The 18,648-nt window shown below is 37.9% G+C and overlaps 1 protein-coding gene across 2 annotated transcripts in view; it reads left to right on the plus strand.

Moving 5' to 3' along the window:
* VAV3 (vav guanine nucleotide exchange factor 3) overlaps positions 1-11,818 on the plus strand; it is a 147,698-nt gene extending 135,880 nt beyond the window's left edge. Inside the window, exons 26-28 of one of the 2 annotated variants that reach the window (XM_077182118.1) lie at positions 2,421-2,504; positions 7,782-7,933; positions 9,334-11,818. In XM_077182118.1, coding sequence (XP_077038233.1) covers positions 2,421-2,504; positions 7,782-7,933; positions 9,334-9,375 — 278 coding nt within the window. In that variant the 3' untranslated portion in view covers positions 9,376-11,818. The remainder of the gene's footprint in view (positions 1-2,420; positions 2,505-7,781; positions 7,934-9,333) is intronic. The other variant, XM_054638054.2, reaches the window with a different exon arrangement.
* Positions 11,819-18,648: the final 6,830 nt, after the last annotated feature.

The following is an 18,648-nucleotide window of genomic DNA, read 5'->3' on the forward strand; positions in this document are numbered from 1 at the left end:
TGGGTTAGAACTTTGCTTTCAGTCTCCTTGTCATGTAGATGTCACCCGTGTTGTTCTCATATTCATTGTACACTCCTTTTAATGTGGTTGTAAAAGCTGTCAGATATTTACTTTTGTCAATATAGAACTTCAAGTTAATTAGGAAGATTTTTTTTGGGAAATGATATATTCTTCCTTCTTAGTTTTTCAGTCTTAGACTTTTCTAGACACACACAGTATGATCAAGTTTTGTTTTGCTACACAGAAAAATACTAATTCTTACATTAAATTATAGGAATGATCAGCCAGTTAATGAAATAAAGGCAAAAAGGGAAGAAAAGTAGACATTACTCTGTGGAGTAGAATAATGGCACTTTATTCTGATTTGCTGATGCAGAGCACAATCATATAGAGAAATTTGAATCTTTATGAAATTTAAATTTTAATGTAACCTAAATCATGAAGCCAAGTCCTACCTGAGGGATATCTTTCTTTGTCAGTTAACTAGGAGTAGGTATATTAACTAGATATCACATCTTACTTATGCTTAATGCATTAACTGCCTACTAATGCTTAATGCATTAAGTGTGTAAAGGTATCTGTTAGTAAAGTAAAACAAAGCAAGTGTCCTCCCAACCCTTAGGGAATCAAAGTAATTCAGCCTTTCTGCTTAGAAGCCAACACCAACACCCTATTATCAAAACAGATCAGTTATCTGTAGAAATCTAGTAGGATTCCCTTGCCCACATTTGCTTGTTCAGAGTTTGACACATAAAACCAACCCTCCAGCTGGTTGGAGGGTTTATCAGAGAGAAAAATTGGGATGAAGTCTGCTCAGTTAAGGACCAGCCATCCCCCATACAGCACAGTGTGTTCCTGTGGGCTGCTGTCCCACTCTGCCATTGTGCTTCTGGAGAAGTAAAGGCAAGTGTTTGCCTCTAAGAATGGGCACTGCTTTTGAGTCAAGTGGCCCTCTTGGTTTGTGTAGCACAATTCCCCATGGAGCTCTTACTTGGGCTTGCTGTCTCCAGTATAAAGGAACCCCTCATTCATCCCAGAAAGTCCATTCAGTGTTAGAGGTGGAGAAAGCATCATCACTGGGAAGGATCAGAAGGGAGTTTCTAGAGAGTAAGAGGCCCTGGAGCATGGTTTTCTTGTCCTATGGGACACTAACCTAAAATGCTGCTAGTTTGTCTTATGGGATATTTTTTTATTTCTAAACCCAAGGTTTATGAATGTTAATATACAGTATCAGTTCTGTTTATTTTATTCGTGCTTTTAGTTTCCTTGTCACTAATGTATCTATTGTCATCCAGGTAAGATGCACAAAACAGTACCATTACCTCCACCATGGATTCTTGCATAAAATCATTCTAGTCATCATTCCTGCAAGTACCATTTTGAGGCCAAATTACTGTGTTTCATGTGTAGTCAGAAGAATAAATTCAGAGAAGTAGCTGTAAGTGATAAATATAACCCTGTAACTTTTGGAAGGAAAATTCTTGTTCAGTAATTACAGATATTATTAGCTATAATTTAGAGGCTGCATTATCATTTATCCAGTAGAGATGGATGTACCTTTCCAAATCACAGCTGAGAGCCAAGTTCCCAACTTCATAGGAGATGCATACTATATATCTTTATTGCCTCTTCCAAAGAGGGACAAAATGTGAGAACAGGTCAATAAACAGTAGTTTCACTTGAAGGAATTCTAGTTAATTTCATCTAATTTTTGCATTTAAAAGTGCCCTAGTTTTATTGACAAGAGAGCAGGAGCACCTGTGGCTTTCACCCAGGGAAGCTGCTACAGGGGCTTAGGATGATGTGCTAGTTCTGCCTAGGCCAAGCTCTTTTTGCTTGCTCAGGGGGTTTATTTCAAGTAGGGGAAACTGCAAATATGAGCAGTTCTGTTTGGGCCTTAAAGGATGTAGTTTAGCTGTGGAATGCCTACTGATGTTAATGATTTACAGGGCAGAACACATGCTTCATTTCCATGCCATAGTTTAAGGTTGACTCCAGGTCAACTTCAACTTTATCCTAATTAAGGGCATGTGACTAGTGTTGCTGGGCTTAAGAGGATTTATGTATGCATGAGTTCTTGCTTTTGTAATGGTAAGAAGTGGGACACACAAAGAATTAAAAAAACTTTTGTTAAATCTGAAAATATTTGCAAGAGGCTGCAGTTACAATTTACTTCTCTGAAACCCTAAATGGGTGACTTCTTCCTACTTTACTCTTTGAAAAATGCAATTGTTAAAAATTAAATCACAGATCCAAATTTTCTAGTTATTACAGTCAATTTCCTTGCAGACATCCTTAGTAGGGAACCTTAGTTTCCTTATTATCAATGAATTATATAGTTAAAAAACTATTATTTAAATTTTATGCCAATATTTCAATGTTCTTTTGCTTTTCTCTTTTTCTCTTTTTTTTCCTCTAAGCCCCTTCTTTGTTCTGTGGGTTTTCTTTTGTAACTCCTCCAGACTACAGCTTTGTTCCCCCTTCCTCCACTCCTTTCTGGTCAGGTACTGCTTTACTGCTTTTATATTTCTTCTAAATTTGCTTCTGTTGTTTCTGTGTGCAGCAAGTGAGGGAAGGGACGAATCTAATACTTCAGCTCTTCTCTGACTCAAAAAACTGAGTTATTACTTGTTTTTCTTGGAATGTAACAAAAATAAAACTCTTAAACTTTTGAATTATTACTGCTTATTGCAGTAAGCAGTTTGAATAGGAGTTGCGAAGCTCAATAGTTGCAGCAGATTCAAGACCACTTGACTGTTAATTTGCTATGCAGTTGACATCTATGAGCTACATATTTTCAATGTATTTTTTCAAATGCACAAACATGGAAATCTCAGTGCTTGCTGGTAAATAATACATTCGTCCCATCCCTGCAGCAAACCATACTGCAGTAGCATCTTAGAATACAGTAGGGGTTTTTTTTGTAGAGAATGCTTTCTTTAAATTCTGCATTAACATTGTTAATTAATTTTGCCCATCTGTTTTCTAAATATGGTTTTCTTTATTTCCATTTGACCATCTCTGGCTTTAATAGATGCAATCATTTCAAACCAAGAGGCTGCATAAAAATGCTAAAAGTAGTAACATTGGTGGCTTCAGTCAGTGCATCAGTATGGGTATCAGTTGCTCTGATCTCTAAGATCTGGTCTGCAAAGAGGTGAACTGCACCACTGGACAATTTAAGAAGAATTTTGCCAGTAGAAAGGTGAATGCCTTTGAGGAGCACATGGAAGGAACTGCTGATGTGGAGAAAGCAGCACTTGCTCAGGTTACACTGGCCTGCCTTTGTGTACAGGGGTGGAGGACACTGCCTGGGGTGTGCAGAGCAGGAGTGGGACTGGCTTTTGCCCTAGGGAAGGGAGGTGTCCAGCACAAATGCAGATGGAGTCGTCAAGGTCTATGTTTTGCACCTGCCCCACAGAGACTGTCCAAATTACTTAGTGCTCTGAGGAGGATTCTTGGGGCTTTCCATAGTTTCCTGAGGGGAACAGGACTTAGGTGGCAGCTTTGTAGAAGAATGTTTACTGAGCTTACTTGTGCTGAGAGCATCTCTGGTGACCTCTCCCTTGATTCACCCCAGGGATTTCAGTCTCCATGTCTTGGACTACACTTGGATGTTTTGCCCCACAGTTGTTTCTTCCATTTCTATGCCCTTACGTATAGATTTTCTTGGGGCAGATACTTCCTTTCAGTAGTCACAACAATGACTGAGAATCCAAGCTAGAGGGTGCCCTTGCAGTTGACATTTGCTTTTATAAAGAACACATCTGTAGAAAGCCATTTTGGTGTAGCTGTTTGCCCTGTGCTGGTGACGCTCAGCTGGACTCCCTGAAGCACTCATCCGATCTGAAACAACATGAAGCAGTTAAATTTTAGCTCTTTGCTCAAGGTAAATACTCTGAGCTTTTGTCCTTTTGTGCAGGGATAGGAGAGGACATCTTGCTGCCCAATACTTGGCTGTAAATTCCATTCCTACTGAAACTGGCATCTGTTCCATGAGAGTAAAATTGTGAAGTGGCCTACGGTGATAGAACAGCAATCAAGACTCAGTTATTTGAACCTTATCACACATTCCCATATATTCCCACAATGAGGTTTCAATAAATTATAATGACATTTTTTTAATACGAAAAATTGCTGTATCAGAAAATTCATTAATAACTATAATAATAGGTATCAATTCCATGTCTTATATATCACAATATGCCAGTTTAAGTATTTTGTTACACAAGTACAAAATATTAAAGGAAAACATTGATCTGCAGTGCTTAATTAAGCATATCTACCCATTATATTCGGAGTGCTGAGCTGCATTACTTCATATATTTAGAGCAAACCTTCTTTTTAAAAATAGCCCAATAATTTACCTACATTAAAAGACCAAATACTTATTTCATGATATTACAAGTATTTTTTTCAAAAGTATCTTCAGAGCTGGCTTAGTTCTGCTGGTCTGGAAGCTGGTAACAGAGGAGAAGGTTAAGCTGACTGCTGAGCACTACTGAAGGTGCTGCCTGTGCCTGGATAAGGGCACTGAGGCTTGGTGAAACAGTACATGCACAAGTAAATGTACATGGCTTCAAGGAGCTTGGAAACTAATACACAGGAGCAACCCTCAGGGCAGTGGCTGCAGATTTATGAGGAGGCCAGAGCACAAGGAGAGAGAAACAACTACTCTCAGCTTTAATAATACTACATTGACCTTCATGGAATTCAAGCATGTGAGCTAGACCAGCCTGCTGTGATCACAGGGAACCTCTGTGGTTTGCACCCTAGATGCATCATCAGTGCCTCAAACTAGTATTAAAATTCATTTACAGCACATCTATTTCACTGCTAATGTCCAACATACTCCAGTGTAAATCAAAGCTGATTATAGTTCCTGTAGTCATCATCTTCTGTTTGCGGAAGAAAAGGCTGGATTAAGTAAAAGCACATTTTTCTCATTCACATAAGCACTTTTCATTTTCCTCCTTTGGATTTCTCACTCTATTTCCAATTAGCTCTCTGAGTATCTCCCTTCTATTACACAAGGTTTATTTCTTATTGCTTTTTAACAGCTTCTTTTCTTTTTTAACACTTTCTCTTTCCCTCCCCTCATCCACCTGTTGGGCCTTTCTTTCCATCAATCTATGCTGTTAATCCCATTCTCTCTCTGAGCTCTTCCTGTAGCTATCCTCTTTCTGTCCTTCTCTCTGTGTTGCTTCTCTTTCCCATCTGTCCAGGTGTCCTTTCCATGTGTTGTCTTCCCTCAATTTTATTTATCCCAGGACAGCACTAATTGGGAATTCAGGGCTGATAGTTTCTACTCCAGGTGTTTTTGTGATTGTGTCAGCAGAGAGATATGGTTAATATTTTTTTCCAAAATTAGCACTGTCATTTTCCTGTATTCCATCACTCATCTGGCTTCCTTTTATATATTTCCTATCATGAGCTTCACTTTTATTTGAAAATATGGATCTTGGATTCTAAATTAATCTAAATTCTGCTACTTTCTGCCTCAAGACTTTTGAAGATATATGGTTTCGATTTCTCTTGCTTCTTTCTCCTTTTCCTCTCTGCTTTGTGACTTAAAAAAAGAGTTAAAAGTCGTCCTTTCCCCCAGATGTACTCCTCTTTCTTCTCTATCCTAATTTTCCTTGCTATTTTCCATCTTTATTATTCCTCTATGCATTTCTTTCTTAGTTATTTTTTCCCCATTTTCCCAAATTTGTTCATCTTTGCTTCCTGTAGTTTTTCCTTGCCCCTTTATCTTTCTAGAATCTGAAATTGTACCCTGCTCCCCAGAATCCCACCTTGCATCCTGCAATGCTTCTCCAAATCTGTCAGTGAATGCTGCACGCCTGGGAATGCTTACTGACCCTCCAGTCAATAACTGCTCTTTTTTTCTTTCTCCAAAACAATTGCTGCCCATGATGTGCTCTTTGCCTGTAAAACTGATTACTGCAATGCTGATAAGGGATAGGACATTACATTCATGTCAGGGTCTAAACAAGTGCCATCTACATCGACTGGCTAAGAGGGGGAAAAAAGCATGTTTGAGCTTTGATGTGCTTCATGTAGCACCTAGATTTTTGCAACATCAATCTAAGCAATAAACTGAGAGGCTGGTTCTCTGTTATATGGCATCTTTTACATAATTTATCAGGTGTCTGATAAGCATACTCTACATAAGCAGTCAGAAGGGTTGGACTAAGCTTTAGTGACATGATATAAACATCTGTTATCAAAACTGGTTTTTAGGCATTCTATTTCTGTGATATATCTAATAATATTTTAAATGTAGTATTCCATTTAAGTTTAAAATAAATTGTTTATATTTTCTCTTTAAGCTGAAAGTGTTTGAACATATTATGATTTTCAGATATTTAATACTATTATGTGTCTATGATCCATTGGAGTCAGAAGAAAACCTCAACACAAGCAGAACTGAAACTGTTAAGGTTTCTCAGCTCATCTGCTGTGTTTTGGGTTCTTGATTTAAATTAAAGGCACCTAGACATGAATTCATGGTATTACATTGTTGAGGGCACTCCTAAATTAGAATCTTCAAGGCATTTCCTAATGAAGATTGGGCATTTCTAAGAAATGTCCAAGGGTTCTGAGGACAGAGATGATTCTATGTACATTATATCAAGTAATCCATCATGATCATATGAATTCACCTGAAATGTTGTCAGAGGAAGCTTGCCTGTGCTCCTGAACTCCTCTTACAGTAATTTATGTAGACAAACAGTGGCATTAATGGGGAAAAAAAAGCTGAAAAAGGCCTTGGCCAAATAATCCATGTACAAAATGCCATGGAGTAGTAGATGTTCTTTCTAAAATGCTCAAGTCAAAGGTCTTTCATCCGTTAGGCCATGCCTACTCTCCTCTCATTGTCCTCACACTGGAATCGTTGAGGATTTCTTTTGCAAGTTTGGACATTCTACATCAGCGTTGGAACAATTTCCTATAATACTATTTGGAAAAATGATGGTTTTTGAAGGGCCTTTGCTTTTTAAAAATTCTTCACAGCTTTTTATTGTTTAAAATGTCTGGGCTTTACATTGGCAAAATTCTTCTATATTGATGTACCTTGAAACTTTAAAGTGTTAATTTCACTGAACCTTAATTTTATAGAAAAATTCAATGGTGATTTACAGAACAAACTCCTGAAAAGAATAGATTTACATCAGTCAATATTAATGCAGATTGTGACAAATGATCCGTGGAAATTTCCTGTAGAAAGTCTGTAACTTTTTGCTCATGCTGATGTTAGCTTCCAGTTTTAAGTGCATTAATATTTAACTTGGGAGTTGTTTTTTGAAAGAACAGCACCTTATTCTGTTTGTTTTGCTTCATTAGAGGTCTAAAGTTAAATCAACTGTAAATGCTAATAATTCTTTTGGAAGGAAATTAGTGACCTGTAAAATATGTTGATGTATATAACTGGCAGCAAGTTTTATTATGAAGCACAAGAATAAAATAATTGCAGATGTATTTAGCAATCTTAGGGTGGGGAATATTTTATTTATGGCTCATCTAGTTTGATTTTTCTTCTAAAAATAAAGAGGACTTGTCAAAAAATGACCAAAAGAAAAATCCCTTCAGCTTTTATACCATTAACCTATATTTAAGTCTTATTGATGTTTGTAGTGCAGATGTTTGCATAAAATGAACGCCAGTGTATGTTGCTGTTGAATCCTTGTTTTATATTTTACAGTATTTCTGTTTACAGTAGTTTGGGAGCCTTCATTTTACCAGCCCTAATATTGATGTCACCATGTGCTTCCTTTCAGTGCTGAGCCCGAAGGTGATCGGCATTGCCATAGCCAGGTACGACTTCTGTGCGCGAGACATGCGAGAGCTGTCCTTGCTCAAAGGGGACGTGGTCAAAATTTACACCAAGATGAGTGCCAATGGCTGGTGGAGAGGTGAAGTAAATGGAAGGGTAAGGCTATTTATTTTCCTTTTCCTGTGTTTCTTTCTGCCTTCACTGACAGTGATTTTGTTAAAAAAAAAAAAAAGTGTGATCCTACATTGTGTATTTAAATTCAAAAGATGGAACATGTTCTCATCTTTGTTTCATAGCAGTGAGGCAGAACTCTTGCCAGGTAGCTTTCCCAGCATCTAAATTATTGGTTATTTAATCTGACCTACCAGGCTGAATATTTGGGCTAGGTTATATGTTTGGAAAATTAACCAGGATTAATAGCACTGCTACAGTTGACCTTTTTTGAACTGTTTTGCACACAGATACTTGGGGTCAGGTTCCTGGTGCTGTGGAGCTCTCTTTAGCACTTTACCACAGAATGATTTCCCACATCTTTCTGCCAGAACACAATGCAATGGAACCAACCACCTTTTTATAGAAGGCTGCTGCTTTGATCTCTAGGAATGTGGCCCAGATGAAGTGACACATTTAGCAGGGATTTTTATGAACTCACTTTACACCCTGCTCTGAGACTTGGAAGTGAAGTTTCAGTTTTGACCTATAAAGGGTTTACTGTTTCAATCTTAGTTTACTGCCTTATAATGCAGATCAGTCAGAAGCATTTGAGACTGCTGTTTCCATGTTTAAAGTGCTGAGTGCAGGGTCAAGGAATGTGAGGTAGAAGAATGTAAATTGTCTGAAGCTGGAAATGATGGTTGCAAGTGCAGTTGAAGTGAATGTCCAGACTTAGTGCTTTATGCAATTTGGAGAATCCTTTTTATTGTGTACATGAGCTTGGCTATGTTAAAGTTAAATGGTTACAGCTTTTTAGATAGTCAATTAGACCAGAAGAAATAGGGAAGCAGAAGAAATACCCGTTGTGCTATATGCATTTTACATGTGAAGAAAGCTGAACAGCTCATTGTAATGCAGCTGCCCACATTCTAACAGATGCCCTGTTAAGTGCTGGCATTCCTTGGTAACTTTCATAAGCTGGACTTGACATTATAAACTCACCTCTGGAGATATTTTGGCAAGGTAGTCTAAAAATGTCTGCAGTCACCCCTTCTAGTCATGCTCTAGGTTTGGTTTTGAGTTCTTTCATGCATGTTAAATTGACTTTAGGTATAAAGAAGTCTGAAGAAACCTAAAGCAAATACATAAAATAAGGAATATGACATTGTGTCACTGTATGTCTTAAATAAATCTTACTTGGCACATCATTAATTTCAGAATGTAGATAACTTTATAACTTCTGAAGTGTAGGACACTAGACTCTACAGTCTTTATCTTTGTAATCTTTTTAATATATGTACAGAACAGACCCATCCTTACTGTGCCTAGGTCAGCCATTAACAAAAAACAAAAAACCCTTGTGCATCTCATGTATTATTTTGTTTTGCTTTTCCCCTTTTTAGGTGGGCTGGTTTCCATCAACTTATGTTGAAGAGGACGAATGAATTACAAACTATCCTCTGCTGACCAGCAGTTTCAGGGATTGTAAAAATTTATATCTTCAATGTGGTATTGGTCTTGTTAAGTATTTAAACAGCAACATTTTTGCCTGTCTGAACCTTCCAGTCTTAATGTTGGGATTTAAACAGATGTTTGGGCTGACAGATGATTACCTTCCCCAGAGCTGTGCAAGAAACAAGCTGCCAGTTTGCCATCACTGGGGATCAGTACAAAGTCCAACCCTCACCTTCCCAGAAGATCTCTGGAAAACAAAATTCTTTGTTCCTTTGCATTTCACTCTGTTCTACACCATGAGTTCTAGCAATGGCTGAATATTTAACGTTTCTCTTCCAGCTAACATCTGTGATGGTACAAGGAGATGAAGGCTTCTTATTTCTTATCACTGCATGCAGAAAACAGATTTCAATCATTCCAATGGGCATAAAGTATAGTCAGTAGAATTGTCTTGAGACATCAAACTACTTTACTTATCAGCTTACAAACCATTTTAAACTCACAAAAACATTCTGAAGGAAATGTGTAGTAAATATGAGTAGCATTCATGCATATGTAATTACTTAACTGGCTACTTTGAGGTCCTGCCTAGATCTTCTAACAGTCTGTTTAAAGACAATCTAAAAAGGTGTAGTGATTTGGTATTGCTTTAAAAAACATTCACGAAGTGGAATTGTGTTATCCTTTTATTGTCAACTCAAGCCTTTTTATGTGAGGTTTTTCATTTAAGCAGCTGACAATAAAAGTGCAACTGTGGGGGGATAGTCATGACAACATGAGTTGAAAGTTTTCAGCGATAACATTAAATAAATATTGCAGATTTATTCTGAAGGAGAAAATACTAATGCAAGATGATGTCATTTCTCAAGAACAAAAGTGTTTATCTTAACCTCTTGATTGACTTGGATGAGCTTCAATGCTTTCAGTTCAGTACTGTCTTTTCCTAGTTATACAGGAGTTTCTATCACCTTTTGTGAATGCAAATGGAACTTGCAAACTTCCTTCTGCCCTTTCCTTTCTTGTTGCCTGAGATGTCAATGGCAGTTCAATGAGGGAGTTGTCTTGTTGCAGTGTTCTCAGCATCCCCAAATGTGTCTAGGTTAGCCAGCATGAAAGACCAGGCCTTGTAAAGTGGTGTCCACTGCTTGGTGTGGCAGTGTTTACTGTAATTATGAAGAGGTAGAAATGTAGTTACAAGCTAAAATAAATGTGGATGATGTCTTCAGATATTCAGTTCTAAATATTTAAGTAATGTCTCTTGAAAGAAAATCAAGCTCTTAAATGAAGTTAATTCATCCTATCCTACATCCTCTCTTTTGCTTTTTGCCTGTTCTCTTTTTCTGCTGGCATCTTAAAGTTAGTGTGCACTGTCACTGCACAATTTAACCCTGCAGTGCTTTCCCAGTCTACAAGCACCATAATCTCCACTATTTGTCCACAGAGCAGAATCTCCTAGTACATATTTGGGTTTTTCTTTGGCTACCCCCAGGATTCTTTGCTTCTTTCTGGCCTTTCCTGGCCACCAAGAAGAATTGAGCACAACACAGAGAGTTCACAAAATCCCCTTCATCTCTGCAACTCTTACCCACCTTCCACACCTGGCAGGCAGTGCTGTGTGACCAGGGCAAAGAGAGGAGCTTCTCCTTAGAAACTGGAGAGATTCAGCCTTGCAGATGAAATTCTGCCCATGCTCTAACTTTTCAAGGATTTACCTCAAAATGATGTAAACTGTGATTGTGTTGAATACATTACTTGATGGAGTAATTGAGAGCATTTGTAAATATGTAGATGATGCATAAAAATTTTGTAAATGATGTGTACAGCAGTGTAGGCTAGAGTATGCAGTCTTTGATCATGTTTTGCCATGCAGTTTGATTGTCTGTTGAGAGCCTAATCCTATATTCCTTAAGGAGACAAAGATGATTCTTTCCCAGTTTTGCCTGCTTAAGGGGTAGAGGAATAGGCTCCATGTCTGTGAAGTGTTTAGTGCTTTACTGTCATATAGTTCTGAGAAGAGGCAGTTAAATTCAGTATGAGTTGAAAAATATAGCAGTCATTTTCAACAGCTTGGCTTTAGAATAATTTTGAGTGTTCTCTCCATCCTAAAAATGTGTTAAAGCTTTTAAGCAATTCCTGAGTCCAGTAGTCATCCTTTGAGAAGAATGAAAGCCATAGGTAAACTTTACTTTTGTGGTGTAAATCTGCATATCATTGTCTGTGTTTAATGCCCTGTATTGATTGAGTTAATGCTGCATCTTAAACTATATTTTGAGTACCAAAGACTTCCTAAATATTCTGGAGCATCTCTTTCATGTGCTGCTTTTGCCTGTATGGAGTTGTTTTATGTCATGCAATAATGGAGTTACAGTACTTTAATTTGTACTATTTTGTAAATATGTTAAATATAATAAACTGGTTAATTTTTTTGTTTAATGACGTGTCAAAATGTGTAGTTTGCTGCTGTGAAGGTTGTGCTTCATTTGTCTCACCACCTTCTCATTGTGAGAAGTTGATAATGGTTTGTTTTTGTCTCCAAGGTTTATACATCCTTATTTAGCTGTAAAACTGAGCTGTCAATGTAAGTGGGATAGTATAGCTTTCCTTGAGAACTTTTTATTGTCAGGATAACATGACTTGTGCCAGGAAGGTGCTGAGAATTCTTAGTTTTGTGTGGGTTTTTTTAAAATTTATTATTATATTTTTAGCTATACAGAATCAGTCATATACTATTGATTTTTGGTACTTGTACTTTTTTTGTTTGAAAAGAAGTTGTGCCTAAAAAGTTTGATGTGTAACTTGTCACAGCAACATCTTTTCCACCTTCTTTTTTCTTTCTCTCTTGTATGTGAATTAACATATAAATTCAGGCTGAATTGAACTCAGGTTTGAAAAGACAGTCTGTGTCTGATTTCATGGGCTACTTGATAACCTTTGTGATGTAGCCCATTCATGTATTTTTTACCATGTAACATGCATTATTTATGTGTTTATAAAAATATTTCTGGACAGGTGAATTAACTCAGCAAGGACAGTGATGATTCAGTTGCAGTGGCTTTTTTGTGTCCCTTTCATTTTTCAGTAAGAGAGATTTTCTTGTGGAACTGCCCTTCTAACAGATAATTATTAAACCTAATGAGGCATTTACACATCTCTGCAGATGTAAGGCATAATTTTCCTGTCACCCATGAACATATCACATAACGAAGAGTCACACCTAATGTGGGATGCAAAAATGTGTCCCAATTTAATGCTCTTGTTAACAGTATCACACTCGGTCACAGACGTTCTCTCCTTCCCCTTGTATGTGAGAAGAGATGTCCTCTGATGGGTGAGAAATTGAGAAAGCACTGTAATTAGGGAATAAGAACCACTTGTGGCTGTGTTCTCAATAGTTTTTTTTTTTTCCATTGTAAGGCTTGGAAGCTTGAAAATCTCACCTAGAAAAGAATCTATCCTGACAATGAAAATTATGCCAACCAGGATTCCTTTCCCTTTGCCTGTCAGGCAAGCCTGAGATGCTCTGTGAAGAAGGAGAAAAGGACAATACTTCAGGTTTTAGCCATTTATAAAGGTGAGACAGAGGTACATCTAGAAAGAGGTGGTGCTTGTTTATACAAAATACCCAGACTCAGACCCAGGTTTTGTTCTGTTGACTTTAAATTCAGTTCAAAAGTATTTGTTTCTATTAATTCTTGTCTCTGTGCTGGAAACTGGGCTGCTGAGAGCCTTACATTACTATTTTCTCTGACATTCAAGTTGTTCTCTTCAGAGCATGGCTTATTTCGTTTGAGTGACAGAAGAAGCACTCCCTCCTCTCCATTTTATTGCTGAGCGTATATAATAATATGACAGAGCATTTCTTTGGTTAGTTTGGGTCATCTGCTTCTTTGTGTCCTCCGAACTTCTCTTCACTGGGGGTCATGGCAGAGTTAGGAACAGAAAACCTTGGTGGAGTGCAATGCTGTCCAGCAAGAGCTGAGCCCTCAGTGTGTTGTCAACCCTGTTTTTGCTGCAGATGTAAAATGTGAGGCTGTAAGAGCTGGGATGATGGCAGTCAGCACCACCTGGGGCTCACCCAGCACAGGCATGAAGGGAGCTGCCAGGCAGGGATGCTCTGCCAGGCAGGGATGCTCTGTGTGTGTGTGTGTGTGTGTGTGTGTGTGTGTGATGCTCAGTCCTGTCCCAGGCTACTACAAGAAGCAGGAGCCAAGCAGTGAAACACGCTGTGGGGTTTTGGCTCTTGCCTTCATGTCCACTCTGTGGAGGAGGGGTAGTTTTGGGTAATTAGGCGTCCTAAAGACGTGAGATGAGATGTTAATCATATCATACTTTCTCACAAAATGCTGAAATGTATGATGCATAGATAATTAGCAAAAAGAAATATAGAAAGGATTAAGCTTCAGAAATTGACTGCGGAAGGGTGATTCACTGCATTATCTCAGCAACTTCCTTTTGAAGAACAAAGAGCCATTTGTTTTTATAGCAAATGAAATTTGGGTTTCTAATTTAGTTTTATAATTCCTGATCTGCTGTAGTGTATTCTGCCCATTCATTATGAGGATCTCTGCTGCTTACATGACTGTGAAGTTAGATTTTATTTAATAAGGCTCCTGGAATATTTAAGTTATTGGTGATTTTTTCTGGGTTCCAATTTTCTACCTGATAAATCTGCTTTTTGGAAAATACATGAGTTCATTATAAAAGGTTGCAATCTGACCTTAAGTAAACTTACAGGTACAAAAAAATGGCAGGTTCAGAGGTGGCTGTTTACCAAGGGGCATCAGGCTGGCTTGCTTCTTTCAGAGATGGTTTTTTTTTATGATGATAGTGGCTTTGGGAAGAACAGAAATAGAGAAGACTAGAAAACAAGAAGTAAAAAGTTGATGCCACACCATAAACAACCTGGTATGTGGTAACTTTTCTAAATTATTGCCCAATATATTATATGTCTCTTGATACCATTGGATTGGAAACAGAAATTCTCTTATGTCACCATGTGGGAAAACATTTGCTAATGTGGTCCTAAGCAAGGACTCTTACCAGATAACACTCTGTTTTCAATTAGTTGTCTTTTTTTCCCAAAGCAATTGAAAGGTCTCCTCAAGGAGATGCAGTATTATTTCTAGGATTATAATTCTTACTTCTGCATAGGGCTAATGGAAATATGTATAATTGAAGAAACCTTTTCTCTGGTAGTTTTACAATTAATGTCCTTATGGCCTGTAGCTATCAATTATGTCCAGTGTGCCAGGAGACCCCCACCCTCCTCAGTTACCTGGGTATGTACAAAGATCTTTTCTGCTTCTTCTCCCTTCCCCGTTACAAAGTTCAACTGAGGTGTGGTACAAGTCCCACAAATATTTACACCACTTCTGTGGAGAGAAGAAAAATACAGGCAGATCATAAAAGCAATCATGCCTGATTTTTGCTTTTGTAGCATTAATTTTTATTGTTTGGGAAAGGGCAGGATGGGACTTCAGTTAGCTTTTGTATCAACTGCTATATTCCCAAGAACTATTCCAAGCAGAGGATGCAATCAATGGCAGTTGGAGAGATTATGTTTTTTGCAGTTGTGTTTTAATGTAAGTATGTGGCATGTAAGCATTATTGCAGTTCACAGTATTGGGTCAGGTAAAGATGGAATTAGATGATTAAGAGGCCAGTTGATCTCCAGATCAGAATGGCAGGATATGGAAAATCAAACTGTAGAAATCTAAACAAAGTCTAGATTCAGCTTCTCAGCCTTTGCAATTTTGATTTGTACTTTAGGAGAACATACCCTTTTTTTGTAAATTCTCCTCAATATGGAAATGCAGGTTTAGTCTTCCTGTTACCAGAACTTGATTACAACTCCTCAAATTTATCCAGTAAGACCAGATGCACAAAATCCTTTTGATATCTTCTGGGACATGCTAGTAAACATTTTCTTTTATATATATCTACAGGTGTAAAAAAGATTGCTACAGAAAATATTTGAGCATAGTTGTCTTTTATGTGCTACTCTGAAGAGTCACACGGCTTTATAAAAAGTAAGTTTCCAAAAGCAATGGTTCCCAGCCTGCACATTCTTCCCTTTCAAGTCACTGATGGTCTCAGTGTGTCTCTAGAGAGTTAAGATCCCATGCTAGGGGATGTCTTTTTCAAATGTACCCTTCCCCCCAAAACATTCTTGACAAATACTTCTTGGTTGTGTCTAGAATAAATTGAAAATATTTTGAGATAATATCATGCAAGCATGGGCTGTGAGTGGACAGGAGGATTGGATCACCCAGATACTGATAAACTGGTAGTTTAGGAAAGAGTATGCAGTTAAATATCCATGAAGTTTTATTTACAGGTGGGAAGAATTATCTGTACCAGTTAAGACTGGGCAACTTGTGGCTAAGCAGCTGAAAAGAGTAAAAGTGAACCATGGACAGAACAGAAGTTGACAGGATTTTACTTGGAAGAAGGTAAATACTGTATTGATGCCTAGTAATGGGAACATCATCTATAAAATGGGAAGTCACCATTTAGTTGATTTCTGGTAAGGCTCCAGCTTAAGTTCTTTGTCCAGCCTTGGCCACTAAGGCCTGTAAAGGATACAGGGAATAGGATACATTGAAAATATTCCTGAAGAGACTTAACAAATGTGAAGAGACTGGAATTGTCTGAATGGAAGCATAGAAAAGGCTAAGGGGGGGTGTGAAAATAGCATCCAAATAACTTAAAGGTTTTACATAACTTAAGAGACTGAACCCTTAGTCCAGTCCTAGTCAGTTTAGTGAATTAGTTCAGTTCCTAGTCAGTGTGAACAGTAACAGGAAACACAGCCTTGAACTGAAGAAAGGGGACTCAGTTTTCAGGGAAGTTTTCTGAACAAGCTGCATAGATACAAAATTACCTGGGCCAGTTGTGTTACCTGCAGCCTGGCGGTGTTTCAGATGTGGTTAGCTGAATGTCTGTCAGGGATGGTTCATGTGGAGTTAGAGGTGCCTGAGACACACATCACGTGTTCCTTGGAGCTCCTGCTGTGCTTCCTCCCTGTAACTGCCTCTGAGCTGTGCAGGGCTGCAGCTGCCTGCTGGTGTTTACCAGGATCGCATGGAAGTGTTCCACCAACGTGTAGAGGAAAAGGTAAATGAAAGGTAATGAGGTGAACATCCACAGCTATCAGGCTGCTCAACATGCAGAGTTGGAATGTTGATGAATTAAAACAGTTTCTTCAGGACATGCAATTGGCTCATATTTAGCTCACAGTGTAAAAATGTTGTAAAACCACAGTCTTTAAGACTTGCTTCACAGTGGGAGGCATGAGCTGAGGAGCATTATTGCAGTTCACAGGTTTATTTTTGATAGAACATACTGTTGCTGCAACATATGTAGGTTTGTAAAATCAAAACTTTTCTTAAATATATATTGATTTCAGGGAAAGTTAACAAAAAAGGCAGCTAAGGTATCATGTCTTTCTACTTTGTTCTGAACTTAAAGAAAATGGCAGATGTAAGAAAGAAATGACTTTGCTTCAAGCCTTTTTCCCTCATATCATCAAAGATTACATTTTTGTAAAACAAGCCCAGTTCATTTAGTTCTCAGGCAGAATTTGTAAAAGCACTGCAGTATTGAAATTTGTCCCTAAAACACAGAGTAGCAAACAAGCCATCAGCTTGACTGTACTCTTTTTTGAAGTCAAATGGTTGAATACTAGTGCTAAGATTAATTCTACTTGGTGTCTAAAAGCATCCTTTCCTTGTTTGACCTTCTCTAGATAAATAACAGCGTTAGCTCTTGGCGTGGCATCCTTTTTCTCTGTTCTAAATGTGTATAAGGAGATGCAGGGACTTGTCTTAAATGCAGCTGAATTTAGTCTCAGTTTTTGGATTGTCATGAGTATTTTGTAGGTAACAGTAAAATAAATCAACAAGCTGTAGTGTAAATGAAATGCATCTAATAAAATCTAGCTTTTTTCTCTTTCTGGCTCTTCATAATGAATGCACTGTGAAGAGGAGTTTTATTTGAATGTCACTGCATGAGCAGTTCTAATTACTAATAGAATTCATCAAACAATCTAGTAGTGTAGTGACATTAAGTAATAATTAATGAACTGTGTGATATGTGGGTGCATGAAGTGACAATGATTAACCTGTGGCCTAACAGGATGTGCTTGGAAAACAAGTAGCATATGAGATGACACTTTGTTCTTCCCTGTGTCATTGGAGTTTGGCCCGTCTCCACTCACAAAATGAACCTGGATTCAAAATCAACAACCAGTTGATGTGGCTGGTGTTTGGAGCATGTACATGTTTCACTACACTTCAGCCTGGGTGTGACATGGCTGCTTATTTTGGAGCTGGTATTAATGGGTCCTTTTGTGGCTTCACCTTACTTTCAAAGAGTTGGCAAAATATCAGGATTTGCTCTAGTGATAAATTAATTTTTTAATAAATTGTAAAACCTTTGTTATCTAGACACTGAAGTTACAGCTATATCTGTGTGATATGAGGATGTGACATAATGCATTCAACTATGCACACAGAATATTCTTTAGCCAGTGTTGAAAATCTTGTTGCTTCTAGGAGAAGAAATTGGTGGGAAAAATCAAGTTTTTCATTGGTACAGACAGTATACTTACAAAGAACATACAGATTTTTCCATTTTCCAGATGAACAGTCAGTTTTCTTTCCAGAGATTGCTGTTTCTGGCAAATCCTTTGTCTTTTATTCTCATTTGTGACTTTCTTCTCTGCCTGTGTAGTGTTTCTGTGGTTCCTTATGCTCTTTTGTATCCTTTGTTCCTCCCCCTCTTGTCTGATGACATCAACAAAAGAACACTTCAGTCAATTCCTCATCCCTGTTTCAGCAAGCAGCACCAAGAGGCTTTTTTCCAGCATGTGTTAAGCTTTCACAAAGAGTACCTTGCCTTGGGCAGTGGTTTCTTATTATACTTAGCAGTGCAAGAAACATGTAACTTTTAATTCCCCACATAGTGTGAAAAATGCTTAGTAGAGCATTAACTTCAACTTGTTGAAATATACATAATGGAGCAGCTTTCAGAACACTTCCCAGCACAGTAACAAGCATGGGGCATATATATAAATAAAAGAAACCCTACTGTAGTAGGAAATCCAATGGCAAAACACACACTTAAAGCATAATCAGCATTTGCCCTGGGTATTTCCAAGGGAGCATTTCTAGTATGTATTGTACTTTCCACTTCTTTTCAAAAATACCAATGTTCTATATTGCGTGCTTTGATGAGGATAGAACCTCAAATAGAATCACCAT

This window comes from Agelaius phoeniceus, chromosome 8 (genome assembly GCF_051311805.1).
Source record: "Agelaius phoeniceus isolate bAgePho1 chromosome 8, bAgePho1.hap1, whole genome shotgun sequence".
Taxonomy (NCBI): Eukaryota; Metazoa; Chordata; class Aves; order Passeriformes; family Icteridae; genus Agelaius; species Agelaius phoeniceus.